General features: G+C 46.3%; 1 protein-coding gene and 1 long non-coding RNA gene across 3 annotated transcripts in view; one reads left to right on the plus strand and one right to left on the minus strand.

Moving 5' to 3' along the window:
- The window catches only part of Cpxm2 (carboxypeptidase X, M14 family member 2), a 96932-nt gene that overhangs the window by 68092 nt on the left and 6694 nt on the right, over window positions 1-22146 (plus strand). For both annotated transcript variants that reach the window (XM_090345674.1, XM_090345675.1), the window contains exons 7-11: window positions 5236-5324; window positions 13307-13430; window positions 14414-14610; window positions 15537-15716; window positions 18632-18929. In XM_090345674.1, coding sequence (XP_090201800.1) covers window positions 5236-5324; window positions 13307-13430; window positions 14414-14610; window positions 15537-15716; window positions 18632-18929 — 888 coding nt within the window. The remainder of the gene's footprint in view (window positions 1-5235; window positions 5325-13306; window positions 13431-14413; window positions 14611-15536; window positions 15717-18631; window positions 18930-22146) is intronic.
- LOC150053717 (uncharacterized) lies at window positions 3843-14774 on the minus strand. The gene is made up of 3 exons (XR_016537778.1): window positions 14691-14774; window positions 13295-13412; window positions 3843-3944 (listed from the first exon to the last, which is right to left on the minus strand). It is a non-coding gene; the product is annotated as an uncharacterized LOC150053717 (long non-coding RNA).

A 22146-nucleotide genomic window follows, 5' to 3' on the forward strand; every position in this document is an offset into this window, starting at 1 on the left:
TGTGTTAGCATGGAAGTGGTTCACTGAGCCAAGTTTGGTGGCAAGCAGTTACAGCTACTTGAAAGGCTAAGGCTGGATGAGGTGGGGGGGGGGTGCTTGGACAAAGTGAGACTCTCCTGTCTCAACAACTGGAAATAAAACCTAAAGTTAGCTAGGCTCTAGGGCTTGTGCCTGTAATCCTAGCTACTTGGGAAGCTAAGATTGGGAGAATCAGAAAGGTCAGTCCGGGCCGGAAAGTTCATAGGGCCCTTTCTCAAACCATGTCTGGGTGTTATGATGACACATGCTGTCATTGTCGCTATATGGGAGGCTGAGATTAAAGGTATGGAGGTTCCAAGCTAGCCCAGCAGAAAAGTCTGTAAGATTCCATTTCAGGGGAAGAAGCTGGGTGTGGTCGCTTGTGTCTGCCGTCCCAGCTACAGTGGTGAGCAAGTACTAGGAGAGTCACAGTCCTGGTATGCGCTGCGCAGGATGTGAGACAATATCACAGAAAAGGTCTGGAGGTATGGCTCAGTGGTAGTTGTGCAAATATCGGCTATCTCTGCTTTTAGTTCCTTTTTTCTTTTTATTATTCTTGGTATTGGGGATTGGACTGAGGGCTTCATGCTTACTAGGTGCTCTTCCACTCGCCTAGACTTCTCTCACCACTCCTAAATGACACTAAAGTAATCACTCTTACCTCCTCTGTCACCTCCTCCAGTCTCTGAATCTGCCTTCTGGGTATAAGCTTATCAAAAGAATCACATGCTTATCCTGTCTATTTAACAGAAAAGAAAGCCACTTTCCTCTCAGCTGGACACCCACTCATTCCACCCAAGGTCACCACTGAAGAGCAGCTAACTGCAAAGCACAAGAGTCTGGGATTCTGACCTTCCTTGCCCTTGAATTTGCTGACAGGCTTTGATCTCAGAGTACTGCTGCTCTTTTAAGACTGGTCTTGTGTAGTGAGTTGGTGGCAAATATGGGACTCTGCCGTGCCCAGCTGTGGCTGGTGTGAATGATGACACTGGCCAGAGAAGGGCAGTGGACTCCCTTTCTGCCAGGCCCCATTTGAGTCTTCCTTCTGCTTTTCAGAATCAATTCTGGACCCTTCCCTTTCCATCTCTATGTTTACTTTCTCTTGATCCTGAGCAGCTATGTCTGTGGTACTGTGGAATGTTTGCATGTCAAGTCATGGTCATTTCTACTTGAGCTTCTGGAAGCCACAGAGCACCTGCCCTAAGCTCAAGTTGGGCGTCTGTCTTTGTCTCTGTCTTTCTCATAGGTCTCTCATCTTTTTCTTCCTCTCCTATCTCTCTTATAGCCATCTTGGACGAGAAGATAAAGACAAGCTCCCAACCTTCCCCCACTTGAAGGAAACAAAGTGTTTGTAGACATGTTTCAAGAGGAAGCATAAAGATAGGATGTTTAACAATAACCAAACAGAAAGAAGCTGGAGGCAAAGCTCTACCAGTGACAGTAAAGGCTCATAGACCAAATCCGTCAGGACTTCCACTCAAAACAGCTTTCAAAACTTTTAGCTGAAATCCAAGGGCTGGCCTGACTTTGTCTGAAGGTAAAGGTAGGGCTAATATCTCAATGCCACCTTGTCAGGGTCAGGTGCCATCTGAGTGACTCCAGGAGGGACAGACTCCCTTAGAGCTCTGGGAACAGAGTTACCCCAAGGCCAACATGGATCCTGGGATTATCCCTGAGCCCATGACTGTGGATCTTTGTCTTATGTTCACACTTGTACATGTCTCTCAAGGAAGCTCCATTTGAATCACATGTGATAGGGTCCCCATTGGAGAGATTCTTTATTCACAGAATTCTAGGTAACATTAATAGCTTCCATGGCTGATTGTCTCTGTCTGTGCTTCAGACTCACTTTTGACTTCTCTACCTCCCACGTGGGGCCCCAGATACATTATCAGTGAAACCTTGTCAAACCACAGTCAAGGGACAAGTACAAGAGGTATTTGTTCAAAATATGGGAGACTGAGAATGGAAGGTGTCCATGGGTTTGAATCAATCCTGGAGCTTGTACCCCTCTACCCTCCAGCCCACTGATTTCTCTTAGAAAAAGAAGGTTACCAAATGTAGAGCTCTTCTGTATTTAGGGCTCTGAGCTCTCCTTCTATTCTTTCATATAACCTTACAGACATAACTCATGTTTGAAAACAAACTGCGTTTTTGGATAGGTCTCAGAAAATAATGTAAATGAAGGCAAAGAATTTTCTTTTTAAGTTTTACCTTTGCTTTGAAATCTGTAGCTCTTGGAAATCAAAGGAAAATCAAAGGTTAGTCCACTCCCCAAAGGAAGATGCTTGAAATATAATTGGGGCAGAGGGAGGGGGCTATCTGCATTCTATTGCTTTCTTGCTTGGACAGAATGCCAGTTTCCTTCTCTCCCTCAAGCTGTTCTGCCCTGTGACAGTTCCTTACTTCTGGAAGACCTCCAGTGAGATTAAAATGGCATGCCTGGCGCTTGGTCCCCAGGTGGTTCCTCACTTCTTGTGAGCAGCTTGGTTCTCAGGGGGAAAGCCTGTCTTGAACAGCAGCTAGCAGACTTGGCTGAAGGCCCTGTGGGGAGCAGGTATGTTGCCTCTGCTGGGCAGGTGTCGTACAGAGTCTCTCAGAAAGTGCTTCTCAAATGTGAAACCCATAGAGTGAGCTGGGATTCAGATTGCATGGGGATGGGCCTAACTGACATGCTGCCAGCCCAGGGGTCCCATTTGGCCATATTGCTCCTGACTTCCCAGCCTGTGAAATCCTATCTTTCCATGATCCACCTCTGCCTCTGAGTCCAGAATGAGCCCTCCCACCAGGGGGATCAGCAGAGGCTGCTGTGGCCCTTGATAGTTCCTGCCATTCCTAGGTGGCAAGTTGGCCCTTTATAAGCATTCTATGTTCTGTTCAGTGGGGACTGGACCCCTGGGTTGGCCAGGACTTCCGATCGCATCCACCAGGCAGAGACATTGGTAAGCTGGCCAGGGACTGTGGACTCTGCCACTCTTGGCCAGATTGAAATAAGGAACTGGGTCTAGCCAGCATCATCTTGGCCGCATGGCAGATGATAGGCAATTGGGTTTAACTGCCAGTGTTGTGTCTTCATGGCAGAGGCAGAGAAGTTTTACCCCTCCTTGCTGTGCATGCCTGAATTCCTAGAGACAGGGGGCAAACACTTGGACAATAGGTCACTGGACCCGTCAGTCCTGTGCTTTGAGACTCTGGACCCTGCCCCCTGGTCTGACCACTTTTAGGCCGCAACCAGCTTAGGTGCCGTTATGCTGTATCTCCTGACTCTCCTCCTCCCCACGCATTCCACTTCAGCTTGCCACTGGAGTGGATCTGGTTTGTTGATATTGTTTTTCTGCTCTTTCTTTCCTCTCCTGCACTCATGAGTCATTTCTCTAACAATATTAAGTGTATTTAAGAGGCTGTAGGTGTTTGTGATGAGAGTCCACCTGCAGTTGCCAGTTTTCTAATGAAGACTCCCAGTTCAACCTCTTGAAATGTAGCTTCTCTGTTTCTCATGACTGAGTTCCGGCACAACAAGGTGAGAAGAACCCTCAGCCTAGATGTCCTCAGCCATGTCCTCACTCTTCATCCCCGTTCCCTCCCTTCTGTGTGCTCTTGTTCTGTAATTACATACACAGCCTAAGCTCACAGGAGTTAAAGGGGAAATGACCATTGTGTGGAAGGGAAGCTGGTGGGTGCAGCTTGTCTTCTTCTTGCTGAGCGTCCTCGGGCTCTGATTCTGCGTTCTGATTAATGCTGTGTTGGTCAGCCTTCCAGCCTTGTGACAAGATACCTGACAAACAACTTAAAGGGAGTGATTATTTATTTTGACTCACCATTTCAGAGGTTTGGATCCATGGCCCTTGGATCCGTTGATCAGGAGCCCCAGTGGGCTGAGGCAGAACCTGACGACAGCAGAAGCGTGTGGCAGAACAGCTCACCTCCTAGTGGACAGGAGGAAGAAGTGAGAGGGAGGGGTCTCAGGCCAGGTTTAATATAGTCAAAGGCGCACTCTCAGTGAACTTCTTCCTCCAGCTAGGACCCACTGCCAAACTTCCACCTTCTCCCCAAAGAGCAGCACAGCTGGGGACTCGATGTTTTAGCACATAATTTGAAACGTTTATAGTCAACCCATAATAGGTACTTCTGTTCCCATGGCAGAGACCCACTGGCAGCCCCGACCTGGCTGAGTGGAAGTCCCAAGGAAGGCCAGCTGAAGGGCTGGTTCCCGGAAGCTCTTGACATCCTTGTGTTACTCTGTCTTCTGCTCCTCATCACCATAGCACTGAGGTCATCTTTTTGTCATATGACCACTGCAGCAAGTGGCTTTCACCGGCCTAACATGGGGGAGTGATTATCAGTCTGTCCTCTCTATCGAAGTCCTTCCTTTCAACCCAGAGCAGCTGGAACAGCTATGGAAACGCTATGCTTTGGTTGGCTGTGTCCAGCAGCTGTGGACCTGAGAGTTGATGAGAAGTGGAGGAAGGGATCCCCCTCCACTTCCGTTAGGAAGGACAAAAGGAAAAGTACACAGTGTCAGAGGTTAAGAGTGTCCAGAGGGTTACTGGTTTTCTACATCTGTGGGTCATCTGTCTACTGCTCTTCATAAACACACAAGGAAGGTCCAGCCTTTTCCCCTATTTGCAGGTGAAGAATGAAAGTAAAGCCTGCTCAAGTGACTTTCTGAAAACCACACAGCACAAATCAGAAAACAGAGAGTTGAACCTTGGCACTGTTTCCACACACTTTTTTTTTTGTGTGTGTGGGGGGGGGCGCATCATGTGGCTTGAACTCAGCCTGAGCACTGTCCCTGATCTCTTCAGCTCAAGCTCTACCACCCTACCCCTGGGCTGGGGTGTTTTCTCTGAGCACTTTAGCTCAAGGCTACCGCCAAGCCCCACTTCCCATTTTCTAGAGGTTAATTGGAGATATGAGTCTCAGGTCCTTTTGTCTCTGGGCTGGCTCTGAACCTAGATCCTCAGATCTCAGCCTGCTAAGTAGCTAGGATGACAGGCGTGAGCCACTGAGCCCTGCTTGTTTCCACACACTTTTAACCACTGTGTAGTTCTGGCTTCCGTGTGGCACCTTGTAGCTCAGTTCTCTCTCTTCTGGGCTGGAGATTGTGCTATGTTGGGAACCCTTCATTGTCGCCTTGGTTCCCACATGAGACCTTGACCCGAGATACAACAAGTAACAGAATAATGCAAGCAAATTCAACCATCTTTCTGTCCCCAGATCCTAATAACTATTATCATCGACGCAATGAGATGACCACCACTGACGACCTGGATTTTAAACATCACAACTATAAGGAAATGCGCCAGGTAAGATTAGGACCAGGAGTTTGTCAAAGAACACCAGAGCCTGTGAACATTGTGTGTGTGTATGTGTGTGTGTGTGTGTGTGTGTGTGTGTGTGTATTGAAAGATGGATGCTGGTGACTCATACCTATAATTCTAGTTACTCATGAGGTTTAGATCTAAGAATCATAGTTCAAAGCCAGCCTCGGCAGGAAAACCTGTGAGACTCTTATCTGATTAAAGTGGAGATATGGCTCAAGAGGTAGAATAATAGCCTTAGTGAGATAGGTAAGGATCCAATCCCAGGTCCTGAGTTAAAGCCCCAGGACCAACTAAAAAGAAAAAAGGTAAGAAGGAGAGAAAAAAAGAAAGAAATTACCATGGTATGGAAGAAACAGAAATGCAGAAACCTGAACATTTTCGTGGTTGGAGGAAGGTGTACTGAAAACACTTGGCTGAAGGCTGGGATGTCTCTCTAAGCTTCCAGTGACTAGAAAAAGGATCCCTTGCTAACAAATGGATATAGGATTTGACCACAGAAATTTCACCCTTTGCTATTCCAATTCTCATATACAATGATTCTTAAGCCCATTCAGACCAAGTGAAGCAGGTTCTTGAGAAGGGTGGAGGACTTCCGTTTCTAAACGCTCTTTTTGTGCCTCTTTGCAGCCTCACACTGTCTGGCTGATGCTTTTATAATTCTGAAAGCAGCTAAATAACCAGATTGAAACCCAGAGCTAATCATTCTGAGCTGTGGCAGCATGTGCTTGTTCGCTGCAGAGGGGGCAGGGCCTGCCCCCCTGTTTGAGCAAGTTACAAGGGCAGCATCTAGGCTAAGTCCATTGCCTCTGAAATCATGTCCCATCATTCCCTTAGCAAATGGTCGGAAGGAGAAACTGGGCAAATGAAAATGCCCTGGATATCCAAGAATCTCTAGAGCCAGCACGTGCAGAAATGTCTTCACAAGTCATTATAGAACAAGGGTTCACCAAAGGCCAGGTGGTGAAGGCTTGTCAATCCTGAGAGTGGGAGCCAGCAGTCCATGCAAACCCAGGAGAAGATTCTGGGGCGGGAGCCGTCAGAGTCCTGTTCCCACGGAATGAGCATGCCTGGCTTGTCTCCATGTCATTTAACTTGACATCCTCACTCTCAGCTTCCAGACACCTGTCAGCACAGACGTGGAGGTGGGATGTGCTAAAAAGCTCCTCTTGCTGTCTTGCTCTTCAGAAACCAAGATAATATGCTTGGACTTGAGGTCTGTGACTCATGCCTGCTGCTCTGCACTCTCGGGGTATTTATACAGCTCTGCCCACCATTCTGTCTCCAGAGGAGCTGATGGTAGAGAACTAGTCTTGCTCGCTGGATCTCAGGACCTCATGTGGAGCCCAGAAATGAGACAGATAGCAACTCAAGCTAGTGTCATTAATGTCAAGAGGAATAAGTCCAAGCATACATATAGAGAACTAATTGAATAAAGATCTGGGGGCTGGGGCCTTATAAACAATTGTCCCACGTGGAGAGTTGGGGTTCTAAGGAGAGCTGGCAGAGATTGCATCCTGCATGAGGCAGTTCTGGTAACTGTCACTTGGTGCTGGATGTCAGAGCCAAGAGCACCTGGGGTCACCCACGATGTGTCCCCAGCCTCGGGGACACTGGATAACTCCTCCTCTGAGGTCCCAGGACCTCACAGCACTCAGTTGGAAACTATGCAAGGGGGTGTCTCAGCCTGAAGAATACTCATGGTGGAAGTGATTTGCTACTAGGATTCTTGGCTCCTGGGGTTGTGAAACATTTATAGCTGTTTCCCTGTAGGGAGTCTGCGAGGTTAGGGTACATATCTTTCCACCTTAGGAAAGAATAATTGGTTGGTTGATGCTACTATTGAAAGGGTCATTATAATAACCACAGCAATGAGAAGCAGCAGTACAAAGCAAGAAGAGAAGGTGTAAAAGAACAGGGTAGTGGGAGATGTGTCCAGGTATGTGTCTGCTGGGAAAAGAGGCTGGGCTGTGAGGTTCTTTGTGTGCACAGAGCTGTTTTCTCATCAGCATGAGAGAGGGGAGGTTGGCAAGTACTGCGTCTGGGGTCCCCAAGAGAAGCAGCTCCTAGACCTGGGAAGGGTGAGGGGAAAAACATTTCCAAGGCAACTGGCTAGTCCGATGTCATATGTTGGCGTGATTTGGGGAGAGGAGACAATCTATTGGAAGGCAATTTTTCCTATAGAGTGGTAAAGCGCCCCTCTAAGTGCTTTTCAGGTTCAATGTAACTTTGGTTTGGGACTGGATCCTTATTGGTTTGGCCAACAACTAGGGCCTGATATAGGAAGTAAAGGAGCAGAAGTAAAGGAGCGAGGCAGGGATTGGAAGGATGCTGGCTAGGGGGATTCATTTCCAGGCCAGCTGAGACTAGCCAGCCATCTTGCTGGAGTGTGATGGCACAGCTGCTGAGATAGCTTTGTGCTCCCTGGAGTGGGTGATGGTGGCAGAAAGCCAGGGCAGTGCAGTCAGTAGTCTTGTGAGTCCTGACCCCCAGGACATCTCTCACTGTAAGTCCTTCCCTCCCTCTGCCTCTGGAAATCTTCTCCCAGTGGACTAGCACCAGTGTTTGAATTGCAGGCAAATGAGGAAAGAGGATGGAGGAGAACTCTTTGCTGCCTTCTTTTCTTTTATCCTTCTATAAAACACTTTCATTCACTGGACAAATGGCGTCGTGTCAACATCAAATGCAGTCCTGAAGGTCTAGAGAGAAATCCCCTCCAGGCCTCTGTGCAGTTTTATTTCCCCTGCAGGTCTCAGTCAGCTTGTAGGTTTGGTATCAAACTAGTAGAGACTAGGTAATATCTACATAATAGAAACTCATTTCTCATAGTTTGGGAATCCAGATGCCAAGCTAAAGGTGCCAGCAGATTTGGTATCTGGTGAAGGCTGCGTTCTAAGGTAACACCTGCCTGCTTTCTGTGTCCTTGCCTGGTGGAGAGTGAAGAATAAACTGTCCTAGCAAGCTTCCTCAAACCTTTCATAAGGACAGTATTCAAGGTATAAGGGCAGAGCCCTGGAACTTAATCACTTCCTGTTAAGTCCTACCCCTGAGTACTCAAACTGGGCATTAGGTTCCAAAATGAACGTGAGTGGCGGTGTGGGTTCATATATTCAAGTTCTAGCCAGTTTGAATTTCTGCTGTTCATGAGCTCCATGTGGTTTTGATCAAAAGATCTCACATCCTGGTCCCTCACCTCTCGGTTAACACTGGGTCAATCGGCATTTTCCCTGCTGTCTTCATAATTATATTCAGAATGCAGCCGCAAGGCTGACGGGTGGATACGTCATAGTTTCTCAGCTTCCCGCGTGGAAGCACCTGGGCCTCTCCCAACTCCTGATGCATATGACAAAGTAGGAAACATGCAACGTCAAGTGTCACCGTGAGTATCACTTTACCACTCTCTAGGAAAAATTTCCTGCTGATAGATTGCCAGAAATTGGATCACTAGGAAGCAGAGGAGAGTTTCTTTATTCCACCTTCTCTGTGGGATGACGATCACGGCAGACATTAGGCTGGAGACATGCGTTACCATCTTAGCGTTGAACAAACAAGTCTCGCAGACGTTCTAATGCTCAACTTACTTTCACATTACCACGCTCCAAAAGCTTTGGAGACATTTTTTTCTTCAGTCCTTGTACTTTGTATTTTATTCAGATTTAAAGAATAAGCCTTTTCTGGTAGGTGTGGGCTTTGAAGAGTCTGAAAACACTGTGAGATCTAAGACTCACCCCTAGAGGACCAGTTTCTGTACCACTGGAGAATGCTTGTCTAGGCCAGCATGACAACTCCATTCTTCCCCTCCCCCTCCCCCTCCCTCCCCCTTCCCTCCCTCTCCCCTCCCCCTCCCCCTCCCCCTTCCTCCCCCCTTCCCTCCCTCTCCCCTCCCCCTCCCCTTCCCTCCCCCCTCCTTCCCCCTCCCCCTCCCCCTCTCCCTTCCCTCTCCCCTCCCCCGTTCCCTCCCCCCTCTTCCTGGAGTGGATCTAGTTTCTTGATATGGTTTTCTGCTCTCTTTCCTCTTCTGCACTCATGGGTCAGTTCTCTAACAGTATTAAGTGTATTCAAGAGGCTGTAGGTGTTTGTGACGAGAATCTACCTGCAGTTGCCAGTTTTCCAATGAAGACTCCCAGTTCAACCTCTTCTGTTCCCCTCCCCCTCCCCCTTTCTTCCCCCTCCCCCTCCCTCTCCCTCTATTTTTTTATGTTCTTTTTTGGCCAGTCGTGGGCCTTGAACTCAGGGCCTGAGCACTGTCCTTAGACTTTCTCAAGGCTAGAGCTCTACCACTTGAGCCACACCACCACTTCCAGCTTTTTTCTACGTATGTGGTACCAAGGAATTGAACCTGGGTCTTCATGCATGCTAGGCAAGTACTCTACCACTAGGCCAAACTCCCAGCTCCATCCATCCACTCTCCCTCTATTTCTCTCTCTTCCTCTCTCTCCCTCGGCATCAAGGCTCACACAGTTACCTAGATTCTAGAAAAGAATAGTTGTTTTCTTTTAGGAGTAGCTGGTCATACTCTCTTATTTAATGGAGGAATCTGTTTCTGGGAATGCTCATGATTGTTTGGTGGGAAGAGCAGGGTAGATCGCCTCCTTTCATGTTATCTAGCATTGCAGTACCACTGCTCAGAGAAAATTGCAAAGGTTTTGCCCAGGGAAACTTCTTTAAATGCCCATGTTCTCATGAGGGACAAAATGTTTCTGATGAATGAAACAATGGCATACAGTTCATCTATGAACCAACACTGCATCAGTGAGGAGAGAGTATAGCTAGAGTAAAAATGCTACAGTGAAAGATGAGACAAGGAAAGCATTCTGATGACTTCTGACCCAAGATTCTTCGTTTGTCTATGGCCAAGTGTGAATCCCGAGGAAGAATGATGCTGCTCTTTTCCCAGTGTCAAAAGGTCCTGGTCTCTAGTACTGACTGCACATTGCTTCTGCGGATAGTTGCAAAGGAAGAAGGCCAATAGTGGACAGCCAAGCCCACTCCAAAAGCTCACTTTCTTTGCCTGGTTAACGATGAACCACCTGGCTCTTGTGTCTGTTGAACTAGTGGCTGAATTGACCACAAGTCAATGAATTACATGCCAAGAAAGACCTGCTCAGATGCATGCTGGAGGTTAAGAATGAATGAGACTAGTATCTGGCGTCCCAACACAAGTGTGGAATAGAAAGTAGAATGACCAGCAGAGAAGTTCTTGTCAGCATTGGGTTATTGCACCTTCTGGGACAGATAGAATTGGAGAGGAGCCTTCAGAATCTGAAGTTTTAGCCCCATCTAGACAAGATGTGACTTAGGGCAGATCATAAAATCTTTCTGAGCCTAAGTTCGATGTTGATAGAATGGGGCCAGCCTCTTCTCTCTTGTCTAATATACCTGCTAGTCAGGGCTGTGTGAGATTCAGCAGAGAGAGAATGCATTGCATGAAAACATTACTAGTGAGATGGTGGCTGTATTTCATTCTCTTGTGACCCCAGTTGCTTCTGCATCCTTGCAGTACTTATGCATCTATGTGAAGGCATGGAAGGCACATTTCTTGTTGTACACCATTTCTCCACTAAGGTTAAGTTACTCTCTTGACTGTCTTGCAAAGAACAGTCCTCAGTAGACAGATGTGTTCACTTAAATATTGTGCCACTAAATGAACCCCACCCCCCCAGGAGAAATGAGAGAGTTAGACCTTGAATTGACAGCTGAGGCTGCACTTCTTACAGGGGAGTCCTAAATGCCAAGCTGAAGTCTTTCCACCCCATAGGAATGCTCTTGAAACCTGCTCTTTCAGACTATCATAGAGCATCATGTTAAGAGGGGCAGTAGCTGGGCTACCATAAATGCTGTCATAAATTCTACAGACTACCAATTTTCCACATCTAATAGATGTTAAACTGTCATAAGACGTGCATCAAGTTTATTTACAGTTTATTTTATGGATAATTTGCCATCAGAAATGTTTTGGAAGGTTGTTGGACTGCATTCAGACCTGTGTGTTTCTCTGGGGACTGTATTCTCATGATCTCTCTTCTGGAATTCTGGCTTATCTCTCAGAAGGGCAAAGCCTTCCTGGTAGGTACCTCTTGCCCACGTGCTGAGATGCCCTTCCTCTCTGCTCAGAAGCACCCGAGATCCCACCTATATTAACCCATGGCCCTGAAATGACTGCATGAAGTCTCCAGCCTCCACCATGGGTGGGGCCTCCTTGAGTGCTTGATGAGGTGCAGGTCCTCAATAAACTCCGGATAAATGGACAGTGTCCTTTGAACCCGGGCTTTGGCTCTTGGGATCATGAAACAAGTGTCACCTAGCAAATCAAAGGTCCTGCAGCTGCCTCACAGGTATTTGTTCAGGAATGTGAGGTGAGACTGTCTCTGGGGAGAGGATGTGTCTGGAACTCTGTCCCCAAGAACGGTTTGTTTATTCTTGTTTGGCCTTTACTCCCTCCTCTGGCAGCTTATGTCATTCTTTTGCGCCAAAGCTGTCCAGCTAACTGACTCCACATGCCAATTGCAGACAATGGCACATGTCCGCTTTACTTCTGGGCTGCAGCCCAATTTGCCCATCATTTACCCCAGGATCCAGTCACCATGCCTACCACATGCTGGCCTTCAGCATGCAAGAACTGTCTGTCCCCGGCCTCCTGTCAGTTCCACTGCCAGTTCCAGGAGAGCAGGAGGACTGTCTGCCTCCTCAGCCTGATGGGGAAGGTGTTCAGGAAATTATGAAGAAGTGGTTTTGCATTATTTGTTGATATTCAATAATTCATTGGACAAAAGATAGCCAAAGGTACCTAGTATGAAAGCAGAACATCATGGAAAAAATAATGACTACCCAGGGAGGTAACAGTCACACCCAGTGGGGTGACAGTCACGCTGTCAGAGAGGTGACAACCACACCCAGAGTAATGACAACCACACCCAGGGGGTGACAACCACAGCCACAGAGGTGACAGCCACACCTACAGTAATAATAACTACACCTAGAGTAACAACAATCACACACAAAACGGTGACAACCACACCCAGAGTAATGACAACCACACCCAGGGGGTTACAACCACAGCCAGAGGTGATAGCCACACCTACAGTAATAATAACTACACCTAGAGTAACAACAATCACACACAAAATGGTGACAACCACACCCAGAGTAATGAAAACCACACCCAGGGGAATGACACCACAGCCACAGAGGTGACAGCCACACCTACAGTAATAATAACTACACCTAGAGTAACAACAATCACACAAAACAGTGACAACCACACCCAGAGTAATGAAAACCACACCTAGGTTAATAACAGCCACAGCTAGGGAGGTCACAGCCATGCCCACAGTAGTAATAACCACATCTAGAGTGATAATAACCACACGTAGGGAAATGACAACTACACCTAGAAAGGTGACAACCACCACTGAAAAAACAATATCTGCAGCAACTGCTATAACAGTATGGTAAACTTGGTGAAGTATAAACAGAATTTTCTTGTTCAAGGCCACAGATCTCTTCTAGAGGCCAGAAGTCCAAGCTCAAGGTGCTGGCAGGGTTGGTATCTGGTGAGGTCACATTCTCTGGCGAAGGGGACCAATAAGCTCCCTTGGGGCTCTTTTTTGAGGGCGCCAATCCTGCTCGGAAGTCCTACTGTGACCTACTCACTGCAGAGGACTTCACCTCTTCATCCTGTTGTAGCAATGGCGAGGTTTCATGAAGCCTGCAGGCTTAGGGAAAACCAGCAGGTAGACCTCAGCAGGGCTGCTGAGCGCAGGCTGGGGTGGGTCCAAGGGTGGGCGCTGGCAGAAAAGGTGGGCTTTATCCCAGAGAAACGAGGGTGTTCTAGGTAGAGGTGTCATGGTTGAGAGATGGGAAGAGAGCTCTTGGGGGCTGTGGAGGTGGCTGTCCTTTGGCGAGTTCTGCCATTTCGCTGTGAGGCCACTGTTACCCCAAATCTTTTAATTTACCTTGTCTTTCAGTTGATGAAGGTTGTGAATGAGATGTGTCCCAATATCACCAGAATTTACAACATTGGCAAAAGCCATCAGGGCCTGAAGTTGTATGCCGTGGAGATCTCTGATCATCCTGGGGAACATGAAGTTGGTAAGGCGTCTCCCCTGGAATGGTGGTGGGTCCCCTTTTCTACCCCTCCCCCGGGAGAATGCTCATGAAGCCAGGCAGACAGAGGATGCGGGTTCTATGAACCTCTCCTCTTACGTACATCCACATTTACTCCACGCACCAGCTTTCACAGTGAGGGAAGGAGGAACGGTCAGCTCATGCTCAGCATTGATACAATCCCATGCGTGAGTCTGTCAGCTACTGTAACACAGTGCTTGAGACTGGGTCATGTATTCACAGTAGAAATGTATTTCTAACAATTCTAGATGCTAGGCAATAGCAAATTAGGTATATGATAAGAGCTTGTTTTCTTACAGCTCCTTCTGTGTGTCCTGATGGGACCAAAGGCAATTGGCACAAGGACCTAACTAGTTGTGGCACACACACACACACACACACACACACACACACACACATACACATTAGTCTATAGTCGCTTTCTAAAGACCCATGGTCTAGTGGGTCTTGGTTCTAGCATATGAATTTGGGAAGGAAATACACATTAAACCATAGTAGGGCTCTCAATAAGAATCTGAGCTTTGAGAAAGAAAATATTCAGATGGTTCCCTTTCCTAAATAATGTTATTGGCTGACTTGCCCTCCAGAACTACTTCCTGATAACATTGACTCATTTGTGAAAGTTCTTTTAAGAAAAGCAACTACTTCCCAGAAGAGAAAAATGCTTCCCATGGCTTATACGGAACTTGTAACCTTTGAACCGTAAGCTCGGGGTTGTTCTGTCTACCCTTGCTAATAAGAATGAGCATCGGTGCCCCACGACTTATCTCAACACAGATTTGTCTGTGCCTGTTTGGGAATAAAGCAATTATCTTTATAACATTGAGGAGATTCACTTGAAGGAATGGATGTGGTTGTAGCAGAAAGTTACGTTATCCAGAGTCTTGAACGGGCAGCCTGCGCCTGCAACCCTGCCCACAGGAGCCCATATTTCCATCTCTGGCCAGGTGAGCCTGAGTTCCACTACATTGCCGGAGCCCATGGCAATGAGGTGTTGGGCCGCGAACTGCTGTTACTGCTACTGCAGTTCCTGTGTCAGGAGTACCTAGCCCAGAATGCACGCATTGTACGCCTGGTAGAAGAGACCCGGATCCACATCCTCCCCTCCCTCAATCCTGATGGCTACGAGAAGGCCTGCGAAGGGGTAAGGGCACCAGACCCCACTCAACGCCAGTGGGGAGCCTCAACTCTGGGGCCTGATCTCCAAGTTCATGGGGGGTTTACCTGTCTTCTCCTGGTGTTTGTCGTGAAGGCCCAGGCTTCCCCCAGTGGTGTCCGAGGGATGCGAAGCGGGAATTGAGACACATGGTGACCCTGAGAGAGGGGCACAAACTGGAGATGTCAGCATGACTATATTATTGCAACACAATTAACCCCTGGCAGTGATTGAGCCTCAAAACACATGCCAGCCTTGACTATTACCTTTAATCTTTTCATCCGTCCCCAAGCATGGCAGTGCTTATCCTTCTGAGATACTACTTAGAATACCTGTTCTATTTATTATATGGCATTTGCATAGGTCATAGTTATATATGAAATGTACCTACCTATATGGTTATATCTTGAGTAGTTCATAGTATGTCGTACTGTGAACCCATGATGACACACTTGCGCATCTGGGAATAAAATGAACAAAAATATAAGCCATGGTACCTTTGGAATGCAAGCTTTGTGATCTAAACGTTTCTTGTGATTGGAGATTTAGAATGCTAACTTGTAAGCCAGACTTATGGGCCAGGGGGAGGAGGAGCATACTAGTATAGTGCCAGTACTATGAGGCTACAGCAGCGATGGAATCATGGGTTCCTCTTTCCTCAGGTTCAGCCAAGCGGTGGAAGGAGAGAAGGGAGACGTAGGAGAAGGACTAGTTCTTTTCAAGCACTGCCATTGGCTGGTGTGATGCTTTGGCTGGTCTCTTTGCATATGCCCCAAAGATGCCTCCGGTCAGAGGATGCAGAGAGGGAGGCATTGTGGCGAGGCCAGGAGAGAGAGACATGAGTGCTACTTGTATGATGCGAGTCCAGGGTTTGCTGTGGTCTGTGCTCTCTTCACGTTCTGAATTGTCACCAGGGCTCAGAGCTTGGAGGCTGGGCCTTGGGACGCTGGACCCACGACGGGATCGACATCAATAACAACTTCCCTGATCTAAACACGCTGCTCTGGGAGGCAGAGGATCGCCAGAATGTCCCAAGGAAAGTTCCTAACCACCACATTGCCATCCCTGAGTGGTTTCTGTCTGAAAATGCCACGGTGGGTATAAAAATACCTAGAGGCCAGCGGGAGGTCAGAGAGTGCCCACTGGTATTTGCATAGGAAATGACATTTAACCGCAAGACAAAGGCAGCTTTTTCTTTCTTGTTTTCTCCGAAAGTAGTCTAGATAATAACTACCTTTTAAATTGGTATTTGAAAGTCTCTTCCTAGGAATCACTAATTGTATTTCTTTATAATGGTCGCTGGATTGTGTGTATTTGTTGCTGTGATTATTATCCTTGTCAGTCAAACTTCGGGCACTTTCCCTAAGCTGCACTAATTGCCTGATATGTACTCAGTTCTACTGCTGGCGATGTATGCAGGATAAGTTTCTGGTGATAAACAGTGCTCTGTGAAAGCCCTCTTCTGATGATTTATGAGCTCAAAGACAATATTGAGAAAGTTCAAAGCACATGTTTCATTAGAGAAAGACTGAAAATTACCCAGTGCCCATTAACTTTGTAAGCATACATAAATGAGGTCTTCATGTGCAAGAGAAAAACATCTGAGCAACAGCTTCAATCAAAATCCTTGATGAGCCTTAGAGACATCAGCTAAGTGGAAGAAATGGCCGAAGACAGTAATTGGTTTGACTGTGTCTCCTCTTTTTGTCTTTCTTTCTTTTAGTTTAAAAGCAAGGAAGCTGGGCAGATACTTGTGGCTCACACCTGTAATCCTAACAACTCAGGAGGCTGAGATCTGAGGATCTTGCTTCAAAGCTAGCCCAATTACCAACGAAACCTGCCTTGAGTGGAAAAGACAAACAAGAGCATGTATCCCTGAGTTCAAACCCCAGTACTGGCACATAAAGAAAAAGACAAGTAAAAACCAACAGTGTAGCTTTCAGACATTCTATGTAGGCTCAGAGACCTCTTTCTTTCTGAGGTCCCGGTGTGTGCTCAGCATGCATCACTTCTGGTCCGATCTGATAAGCCTAATTTTATGTTTAGCCCAGGCTATAGTTCCTGGTATGTGTTTAAAGTAAGAACAATGCTTAATGACTCTCACCCATTAAATTCTGTTCCAGACTCAGTTTTCTATACTGCACAGTGAAATGATTTCCTTTCTATTTCTCTTCCATTAGCAATTTTATCTTGCTGAAATGATTTTCATTGGGATTAAGAATTTATTGTAGATTCTTGATTCACTTTTCCATATTTGACCACACCGAACTTTTCTTTTTGTACCTATGCTGGGGCTTGAGCTCAGATCTTTGTTTCTGTACCTTAACTTTTTTTGCTCAAGGCTGCAACTCTACCACTTGAGCCATACCTCAGTTTCTGGCTTTTTGATGGAATAATCAGAAAAAAGATTCTCATCGACTTACAGGGCGTGGTGGCTCACGCCTGTAATCCTAGCTACTTAGGAAGCTGAGCTCTGAGGATAGAGGTTTGAAACCAGCCTTGGCACTAAAGAATAAGAGACTCTTACCTCCAATTACCCAGTAGAAAAGGAGAAGTGGGGCTGAGGCTCAAGGGGTAGAGCATTCGCCTTGAGCTGAAGGACTCAGGGACAACGCCCAGGCCTAGGGGTAGGGCTCTTTCACTGAGGAGCTCAGGTATAGCAGCCAGGCCCTGAGAAGTCCAAGCCCCACGACCTACATAAAAAAAGAAAAAGAAAAAGAATCCTCATCAACTTTCCTGCTTTGAATTTGAATCCTGGGATCTCAGTCTTCTGGATTACAGGCGTGAGCCCTTGGTGTCTGGATTGCATATCAAACTTTTAATTTAAGCTTTTAACATTGTCAGCTTTCTTTTCCTTTCTTGACACTTTATTATAAAAATGTCAAACATACAAAATTAGAGGAAGCTGTAAAGGCCCTTGTGCTGCATGTCAGCCTTGACGCTCAGCAATTCACGTGTCATCTCTACCTTCACCCACGGTGCCTTCTTCCCCTTACTGAAGCAAATCTCAGGCACCATGTTATTTCATTTACAGATATTTCAGTAGGCATGTCTAAAAATAGGGACTGTCTTTCAAAGCAATAATATGTTACCATTATTATATCAAAATTGTTTCTTGTTATGAAATATCTGATCAGGGTTCATATTTCCTTGGTTATACTAATTGGTAAATTACCTCCCTCCCTCCCTTCCTCCAGTCTTCTCTGGTCTCATTTAATCCCTCAGTTTGTTTAAATGGGGATTCAACCAAGCCCATTCCTTTCAATTGGACCACAAGTCATTTTAATAATGAGCATCCTCTCCACCATATTCTCCCCTTTTTTATCCTGTGATTTTGTAGCTTCTCATCCCCTCTAAGTTCTGGGTAGTGGGTTCTGCCATCTGGATACTGCTGGCTGCAGACTGTGTGATGTGTGTACATCTCCTTTACGATTCCTAGAAGTAGACAGTGACATTGAGGCTGAACTAAATTAGATAGAGTAAGGGGTGGAAAACTACACCATAGCCAAGCCAGTTTCCCCAACGGGTTTGTCATTATTCTAAGGATGGCCTATTTGCATTTTGTCTATAAGGCCTCTTCTGTGGCACAGATGGGTCGTTGAACTTAAGACTACATGGCTTACAAAGCCCCTCAAATGAACGAAATGACCTTTTGCAGAAAGAGCCTGTCAATCCCTGGACGAGAGGCCTGTCCAGCTTTGGGGAAGAACTTTATTACGTGCATGTTCTCCATAGGAAGGCATGTTGCATTTGGTTTCTGTGGATGAACAATTTTTCCCAGGAATTCAAAGTGACTCTCTGTGGAAATCACTTGAACATTCCTACAGCGGAAACTCCAGGCGCCCCTAGTCAATTGCTTTCCAAGTCCAGTTTCTCCAGGACGGATCTGAGATTTTAAATATAGTGATCATTCTGTAAGATTACTACAATTACAAATAGGTGCCTGTTTTGAAAGCTGGGGAGGTGAAACGATTTCCTTCTTTTCTCTCTCCATGTTGTGTACTCACAGGTGGCCGTGGAGACCAGAGCTATCATCGCTTGGATGGAAAAGCTCCCTTTTGTGCTGGGTGGCAACCTGCAGGGGGGCGAGCTGGTGGTGGCTTACCCCTACGACATGGTGCGGTCTCTGTGGAAGACTCAGGAACACACCCCTACACCTGACGATCACGTGTTCCGCTGGCTGGCCTACTCCTATGCCTCTACTCACCGTCTCATGACAGATGCGCGGAGGAGAGTGTGCCACACAGAAGACTTCCAAAAGGAGGAGGGAACGGTCAATGGGGCTTCCTGGCATACCGTTGCTGGAAGTAAGTTTGAGATTTACCCTGCCTCATGTCATGGGGCCCATTGGTCATGGCCTGAGGGTCCAGAAGGCGTCTCCAGGTGTCTCCCCAAAGCCCTCGTCTTATCTGCATGCCGAGCATCACTGCTGACCACGGCTACCATAACTGTGCACTGACAAGCTATGAGCACTCTACTTAACACGGTCTTTGAGGGGAGTGTGATTATCTCCTCGTTTGTATAAATGAGAACTAGCTGGGATTTAGAAAATGGTGATAATCTACCCAAGCAAGAAAGGGGGGAAAGCTGGGGTTTGTTTGTTTTATCTTTTCTCCACAAAGATACTCGATTTTCTGATGGGTTAGGGATGACTGACTGTAGGTAGACTTAGTGGTGATCCTGAAGCCCAGAGCAAGCCCAGGGAAGGGGCAGAGCATACTGGTGCTGGCACTGGAGCCAGGGCTCTTCACCCAGAGCTGGTCAGATTTTAGGGAATATTCACTGTTGGGCACTCACCCCAAGCTCAGTGGGAAGTCAGCGAAGTGCAGGTGTGCCCTCCTTGAGAGCGCTGTGTGGTGTTGACCAGTCTACCTGCTGTCCTGAGGTCTGCAGGCCTGGTGGTGCAGTCTCCCCTGAAGCAGGTAGTTCATGTTAACTATGTGGCATGGAGAATAGGAGGTGTTGCTCCTGGGATCCACACAGGCCTGAAGGGGATTCTGTGGAGACTCTGGGGACCACGGCACCAGGCTGGAAGGCTAGGCTAGGCAGGAGACACAGTGATCTTTGGGGTACCAAGGCTGGGCCCTGACTTGTGAAAGGTCACAATAACATCCATAAGCACTTTTGTGGATTAGAAGAGTAAACTTGTAGATCTGTCTGCGGGGATAATTTGAATTAAGCTTAAAAGTCCATGGAAGTGATGTATGATAGCTTTATTCCAAACACAGTGTGCTAAACAACTACATCTCCTAAAGCAAAAACAAACAAACATTTTTTTTAAAAGAGAGTAATACATTTCCTTTTGGACATTTCTACCTACAATTTGCTAGGTCTTCTGATTTAAGATGGTGATTCTTGGGGCTTGTAGCCCAATAGTCTTGGCTTATCCTCAGTTTTGAATACATTGCCATATCTTCATACTTATTTGTTGTACAAAGGGGTTTCAACTCAACATGTCAGTACATGTACATGTAAGTACAATCTACCTTGATCAGTGTAACCCTTGCATCATTCTCCCTGCCATCCACCACAGCCATTTTGTCTGTCAAGGATGGATCTGTCCTTACCTCAGTCCTTCCCACCTCTAACCCTTTCCTAACTCTTCTCAACCCATGCTCATTTGCTGACTGTAAATATTTGTCTGTTTTTAGGACCACATTCCTCCGTTAGCACTATTTATTAATGCCAAGTAGTAGATTCTTTAATTAGTAGATTCTTCTCTTTCTCTTTTTATCTGGCAGTACTAAGGTTTGAATTCATAGTGCTGTACCACTGAGCCATGCTTCCAACCTGTTTCAGGCTGAAACTTTTTATTCATTTACTTTATTGTTATTATAGTGGTGATGTACAAAGGAATTATAATTACATTATTCAGATAATGAGTACATTTCCTTTCATATAGTGTCTTTTATTCCTTCATTTTCTCCCAGTCTCTCCCTCCCTTCTCCATCCATGAGTTGTATAGTTGTTTCATCAGTGTTCAGTAAGCAACTCTGCTGCACTTTTTCATCCTTTTTCCCTCATGTCCTGTACCTCCCTTAACTCTTCTAATGATGTACCCTTGAATACATGATGCATAAGGTAAAGAAGGAAGAATCGTTAAAAAATTAAAAAGAGAACCCGTGTCTAAATCTTGGAGTCCGTTTCAGGGTATATATTATTTTTATACCTATGAAGCGAGACTTAGACATTGTGCCTCTGTGTTTCTCTCCTAAGACTATCCTCTTTTGGTCTCACTGTGTGTGTGTATTTAGATTCCCCTATAATTTATCATAACCCAGTGCATTTTCTATCTGATTTCTACATATCAGAGAGAACGTAGATGGTACTAGAACAAATCTCGTTAAGTGAGGGGAGCCGGGCTCAGAGAGACAAAAGATGCTGAGTATTTCTTAAGACAGAATTTTGCTTCTTTCCCAGAAGCCCACCTGCACTGTATTACCACATTACCACTGTACCGCTTCTTTCACTGGGGTGGACTTCCGTAGACTTTTCTGCCTGAGCTGGTCTGGAACCAAGGTCCTTCCCATCTGAGCCTCCTACAGTCACTTAAATGGCAAGGGTGCACCACTGTACTCAGCTGCAGGCTGCAAAGAGATCTCTTAAACCATCAGCCTCTCAAGTAGCTAAGTAGATAACTAGTAGATTAGAGACACAGGCGCCACCCAACCCAGTTTTGCCATTCTGGTCAAGTGCCACTGCCACTGGTGGATATTGCCAGAACTAAATCTGTCTGGGCCCTTATCTAAGCATTTATGGTCTCTCATAACCAAAGAGCCGGGCATAAAAACCATCACTTTGGTATTACAGCAGATGAGACCAGGACTATGGATAGAAACACCAGCATGGGAAAGAGGCAGTGCTTGCAGAACACCGTGGGTGACCAAATTCAGACCACCACCTGATTTTGTGCAGCCCGTGAGATAAGAATAGATTTTGTATTTTTAAGGGTTACATTGTATGGGGTTGTGTAAGTACTTGTGTAACATTTTGATTTTGCCTCTGAGGCAAGAAAGCATGAAATATTTACAATCTGATGCTTACAAAAAATGTTCCCAATCCCTGATCCAAGACACAAATAAAACCTTGAGATAATAATCAAAATCGCTAACATTTGCTGGGAGGTTGCTGTGCACCATGTGAAGTGTGTGATACAGACGTTACCTAATCTTCCCAGGACACTTCTTCATCTTGCAGAGGAGGAAACTGAGTCATGGCAAAGTCAAAACTTGTCTAGTGAATATCAGCCCAGACCCAAACCCTGTCTTCAACCAAATCAGGCGCTGGACAAGTCCCTAGAGAGATGACGTGTGTGCATAGACTAAAAGTCCAGACACAGCGGAGACACATACTTCTATCTAGCTGCAAATAAAAGGAAGCAGAGACCAGTAATGTCCATTCCTAATGGGGATTTTCCATCAGGAAATCATCTTACAACCTGTGCATGGTAAATGACATGGTACGTGGACATTTTCCTGCAACACTGTTTGTAGTGGTGAAGGATTGGAGACAACCATTAAGTGG

This window comes from Megascapheus bottae, chromosome 15 (genome assembly GCF_031878675.1).
Source record: "Megascapheus bottae isolate mThoBot1 chromosome 15, mThoBot2.hap1, whole genome shotgun sequence".
Lineage (NCBI taxonomy): Eukaryota > Metazoa > Chordata > Mammalia > Rodentia > Geomyidae > Megascapheus > Megascapheus bottae.